General features: G+C 57.9%; 3 protein-coding genes across 3 annotated transcripts in view; 1 reads left to right on the top strand and 2 right to left on the bottom strand.

The window, feature by feature from the left end:
• Positions 1-1,209, bottom strand: part of VDBG_04635 (conserved hypothetical protein) — a gene marked incomplete at both ends in the record, with an annotated part of 1,859 nt that extends 650 nt beyond the window's left edge. The window contains one exon of the mRNA XM_003004983.1: positions 82-1,209. Within this exon, the coding sequence (XP_003005029.1) occupies positions 82-1,209 (1,128 nt within the window). The remainder of the gene's footprint in view (positions 1-81) is intronic.
• A 346-nt stretch (positions 1,210-1,555) lies between these two features.
• VDBG_04636 (RNA-3'-phosphate cyclase family protein) lies at positions 1,556-2,765 on the top strand (the record flags this gene model as incomplete). The annotated part of the gene is made up of 2 exons (XM_003004984.1): positions 1,556-1,876; positions 1,980-2,765. The coding sequence occupies 2 exons, from the start codon at positions 1,556-1,558 to the stop codon at positions 2,763-2,765; spliced, it is 1,107 nt and encodes a 368-aa protein (XP_003005030.1).
• A 100-nt stretch (positions 2,766-2,865) lies between these two features.
• VDBG_04637 (conserved hypothetical protein) lies at positions 2,866-3,972 on the bottom strand (the record flags this gene model as incomplete). The annotated part of the gene is made up of 2 exons (XM_003004985.1): positions 2,866-3,655; positions 3,710-3,972. The coding sequence occupies 2 exons, from the start codon at positions 3,970-3,972 to the stop codon at positions 2,866-2,868; spliced, it is 1,053 nt and encodes a 350-aa protein (XP_003005031.1).
• Between the last annotated feature and the right edge of the window lie 1,408 nt (positions 3,973-5,380).

Below are 5,380 nucleotides of genomic sequence, written 5' to 3' on the forward strand. Positions count from 1 at the left end.
CGCCCTCTCTGCCTGGACGAGCGCTTCTGCCTGACAGGACATGCGGACGCTAGTTCCCAAAACTCCTGGAACGTCTCAGACCCGCTGTCGCCGAGCGGTCGACATGCATCTTTTCCAGTTGTCGATCGCCTTCGCCTCGAAACCGTCGACGAAAAGCGCCTCCATCGTGATCAACTGCTGCGACGGATTCAGCGCCACTTTTGCTTCGCTCATATCCCGCGCTAGCAGAGACAGAAAGGCGAAACGGCTGGGGTTGACAGCCTCCTCCACCGACAAGATGGCCCAGAGCAGATCCCACACCTCCTGCGGAACATTGGCCCAACCTTTGGCGAGGGTTTGCCGAGCCAGATTGTATGCCTTCCAGACTGACTGCACCGTCTTGGCTGTAATCGCCTCACGCAGCCGGAGCTGCTTGTCGACCCGCTCGAGAATGGCGTTGAGGCGACTGAGCCTTCGTCTCTGATTGTACGTCCACATTTCGGTCGGGATTTGTGGTACTGGGCGGCGTGTCTTGGGCTTTGCGATCGGCTGATCCAAGAATTCAAAATCGTTCTCAAAGTCGTCGTCGTCCATGTTCGTCAGGCGGTCCATCCGAAGCCCTTGCGCTTCCAATTTGTCCTCCAACTCCTTGATGTATTCGTCAAATCGTTCTCCGAGACCTTCAGGATCGTCGAGATTGCCCAGCTGGTCTTCAAGATCCTTCGCCACGGCGTCGGGGTCATCAATGCCCAGCTTCTTTAAGCTTCCATCCTGCTTCAAAGCGCCCAGAAGCTGCCGCATGTCGGATGCCAGGTCGAGCTTGAACTCCTTCTCCAGTTCACCTTTACCGTTGAGAGCATCGGAGAAAGCGTCGTCGTTGGGGAGTTCGGTGATGGCCCCCTTTTCATCCTTGTCGAAAAATCGCATTGTCGTCTCCTTTTCCTTGTTCAAAAGCTGTCTAAGGAGCGCGGCGGCAGCAGCACCTCCTGAGTGACCAGCCTGTCCATTGTTGCCTATCGGTAGCGAGAAGGGGTTTTGTGCTGGTGTTCGTGCAGAGGCTCGAGGGTTGCGACGTCCTTGGGTTTGTGTTCGGTGGCGCTGGGCCGCTTGCGAGCTATTCTGTCGGGTCTGCCATGTCACTGGAACGGGCTTTGCCAAGGTCGAGAGGCACGACTGGCAGACAAAATTGTTTCGACATTGCAGGTCGCGAAAAAGAGTGCGTTGAGACATGAGCACCACACGACAGCTCACAATCAAGACTTGCTCGGAAAGGGAAATGCAACCGCTGAAGCCATCAAGAGATTTTTCGATGGACCCTGACGACAACGCGCGACGCGGAAGGAAGTTGGGGTCGTGAATCTAATCGCAGCGCCTTATCTTATCGCAATCCACCAAGCCCCCCACCGAAAATTCCGACCGCCTTCTCTCCTCAGATCTTGCTCGACAGGTACGCCGCGGCAGAAAAAGATTATTTTCTCCTCCCATTGAAGCCATTGCATTTGCCCGTCTAAAGAGAGCCCTTGAGCCTCGACCCACGAGCTACGCCTGCTTGTCGACGACGCAAGCGACCGTCACCATGTCCTCGACGCCAGAGTTCCTCCGCTTCACGGGCCACCGGGCCTTCGCTCAGCGTCTGATCCTGTCGACACTCACCGGCCGTCCCATTCACATCTCCAAGATTCGAAGCTCATCACCAACACATCCCGGTCTCGCCCCGCATGAGGTCTCGTTCCTCCGTCTCCTCGAGGCCGTCACCAACGGCAGCTCGCTGCAAATCTCGTACACCGGTACGACCATCACATACCACCCCGGCCTCATCACCGGCACGATAGCCGGCTTCGGCGCCACCGATGGCGATGTCATCGAGCACACCCTGCCCGCCAACAACAACCGCGGCGTCACCTACTTCCTCCTTGCCCATCTGCCTCCTCGCGCCCTTCTCCAAAGCACTCATGAACATTCGCATCTCGGGGCCCGGCGTCATCACATCCGCCACCCAGACGGGCGACATATCGGTCGACTCGTTCCGCACCGCCATCCTACCCCTCTTCGGCCTCTTCGGCATCCCGCCCGCGCGCATCGAGCTGCGCATCCTGCAGCGCTCCTGCCCCGGCAAGGGCGGTCGCGGCGGTGGCGGCATCGTCGAGCTGCGCTTCGCCAGCCAGGTCCGCCTGCCCAAGACGCTGCACCTTAACCGGGGTCCCGGCAGGATAAAGCGGATCCGCGGCGTCGCCTACTGCACGGGCGTCTCGGCCTCGAACAACAGCCGGCTGATCCACGCCGCGCGCGAGGTCCTCAACCCGCTCGTCTCGGACATTCACATTGCCGCGCAATACGACCAGGCGCCGCTCATCCCCGGGGCCGACAAGACCAAGACGCGGACGGGGATCGGTTTCGGCCTGAGCCTCGTCGCCGAGTCGAGTTCCGTCGGCGTCATCTACTCGGCCGACCTGGTCGCGCCGCCCACCGGCGGTGTCGTGCCCGAGGACATTGGCAAGCAGTGCGCGTACCAGCTGCTCGAGACGATTGCGCAGGGCGGCTGCGTGAGCCGCGTGTCGGCGAGCACCGTGCTGACGCTAATGGCGATGGGGTCTGAGGACGTCGGCAGGTTGAGGATAGGAAGGGACGTTGTGGGCACGGAGGAGGTCGTCGGCCTGGCGCGCGATCTGCGGACGTTTGGCGCCAGCAGCTGGGGTCTGAGGGACGTCAACGAAGACGACGCGGACGACATCATCGTGTCGGTCAAGGGCAGCGGTGTGGGCAACGTCGGACGCAAGGTAGCATGAGATACCAACTGTAAGAATGTACAAGCGATTTTTTTTTTCATTTTTGCCCTTTTTTTAAGGCACGGAGTTCACGCCATCGCGCTGTAGTGTGCGTGCCATTCTATCTTGCTGTCTGATTGCTCCCGAATGCCAGCGTTCGAGCGCGGCCTGCGATTCGAGCCAACGTGGCTTGGTACCCTATCGACTGAAGCGCGTGGCCTACGGCACCCCAGAAGTCCGGCGTTGAGTTGCGCAACGTGTGGAAGACGTCCAAGTCTCGAAGCATGCCGTTTCCAGAGTTCATGACGTCGACCAGTGCGATCCGCCTCGTCGGCAGCGCTATTGGGGTGTCAGAGAGAAACGGTCGCCGCTCTTCCGTGTCCCCTTCTGCGCCCAAAGGTTGGCTGTCGTTTCTTCGGAGGGACTGCATCTCAATGCCTCCATTTTCCTCCCCGTCCGCCACGCCTGCAGCATGATTTTCGTCGGAGTGATGTTCACGTCCCTCAGAGATCGAATCCGCAGCGCCGAGATCCTCAGAAAGCGCCGTGATAAGCCGCGAGCGTTTCGGGCGCGTGATCAGTCGGAGTCTCTCTCTTTCGACGTGGCCTGCGAGCATGAGCCCCTGAACAGCCAATATCACCAGGTCCAGGGCAAGAAGGGTCAGCCTCGACGCGGGAGGCCTCTGACCGATGAAGTCCACAATCATGCCCCCATGCAGATACCCGCGCGACGTCTCAGCAGCTGTTGGTAGGGATTCAAAGATGTGCGCCAGGACGCACAACAGCGCCGGGAAGAAGACGGAGAGGATCTGCGCCTGGATAGCAGGCAGTGGTATTGGCCAGTCGTCAGGCTTCGGACTGAGGAAGTTTTGCTGACACCACGCTCGCATGAAGAAGCGGACGGCAGAGCATCTAGGCATGAAGTCAGTGGGCTGTCGATGGTATCCAGTGAAGGAACGAACATACTCCATGTAGTATTGCGCCGCAAGCTCGGCATAGACGAGCATGTCCAGGTTCTTCAGCAGATGTGTCACGAAATCAAACTTCTTGACGAGTCCAGCGTCGGGCTTGATCGTCTTTCGCCGCCGTCGCCGCCGCGAGGACCGAGTGCCGGGTTCATGGTCGCGTCCTACAGACGAGGGACCGTTGGGAACGTGGGTTTCGTCGCGCTGGTTGGCAGTCGAGTTTGTTCGGGACGCCGGCGAGATAGGCGGGGAAGCATCGTTCATAGCTCGGTCATCTCATGGGCTCCCAAGTGAGAGGCGGGAGATCATGGCTTCCTGCAAAGGAGCTGTAGAGTGTGTGGGGGCGGAGGGGGGGGGGGCGTTCGCAAGAATGTCGACGTCGCGTTGAATCTTTCAGTGGCCCAGGCGTAAGGCTACAGGGGGCGACGAGCAGCAAGTGACGCCATTCGCGTGTTCTGAGCTGCCAAACGCCCGGACCACGGGAGAGCTCCACCTCTTTATGTCGAGTTCCTGATGCAGTTGCCACTGACTGGACTGGCCGGAGGCTGGAGAAACGAAATTACGGAGGGACCCTGAAGGCCCCTGCCAGCTATGGACCACATCTCGCTGCTTTAGATGCTCAGACAGGAGTCAACTGAGTTTCAACGAAACTAGGTACCTAGGCACGGTACTTCATCCTGACTAGCAGTGACAAAAGAATTATCGCAGACAGTCGTGTTTATTGACAAGTTTCGTGTCGGTCTTCTCACCACTTCTGAGACGACCGTTAAGCGAAGTGGTAATTGTCACAGCGAGGTGTGCTGAAGTACTGCAAGCCTGAGCAGATAAAAAGGACCAAGTGGTCTCCGTTCCAGTTGATATCGAAAATCAAATATACGAAAGACATGCGGCGAGAACTCATTGCAGACTTGGCAATGTTGTCTTTGCCTTTATGATCAATGCTCATCATGGACCTAGAATAGTTAGACAAATCGATGACAACAAGATGAAAGTCACGACAGCAAGAAATTCTGATCGAGCTTGAAGCGGAATCAACAAGCCCAGGTCTACGTCTCTATGGACGCTAGACACATACTGGGACTTGGAGAAGACGGCCACATCCTAAAATGTATTAGTATAACAAAACTCCCAATGTAGAGCTAGTAGTGATGGACCGACCGCATAAAGGCAGAGTGGTGCGGGCAGAGGGGCCGTTTGACAAGCGATACATCCAGTAAAAGAAAACAAGCAGCCTCAGAACCTATGGCCTCTTAGAATATTTCAGTAGGCTCTAAATCTCGCATAAAGCAGACGCCGTAAGAATGCACGCCCTCCTCATAGCTCTCAGCCCGACCTGGTTGTCTAGGGTAAGAGCGGCGAGACCGCTAGTCCTAACCAGCCCGGCCTGCCATTCCCCTCCCCCAAACGCTGGAGGGCGCACTGCCCGCTCTTGATTGCCCCGCCATTTGGAGGCGCCATAATTATTTCTGCCGAGACCACGTTGGTGACTCAAGCCGTAGGTCGCAGCTCAACACAGTGCAACACCTCAACCACGAGCTCCCGAACGCTCCCATACTTTCGCCATGACGACAAGCAGTACCGTCCCCTCGGGGGACTTGGCAACCCGCATCTTGCTGGCGCTGTCCCAAAAGACCCGATCCTGTCTGCCGAGTCGTTCCCCGAGTCCGCCTTC

This window comes from Verticillium alfalfae, genomic scaffold (assembly GCF_000150825.1).
Source record: "Verticillium alfalfae VaMs.102 supercont1.5 genomic scaffold, whole genome shotgun sequence".
Taxonomy (NCBI): domain Eukaryota; kingdom Fungi; phylum Ascomycota; class Sordariomycetes; order Glomerellales; family Plectosphaerellaceae; genus Verticillium; species Verticillium alfalfae.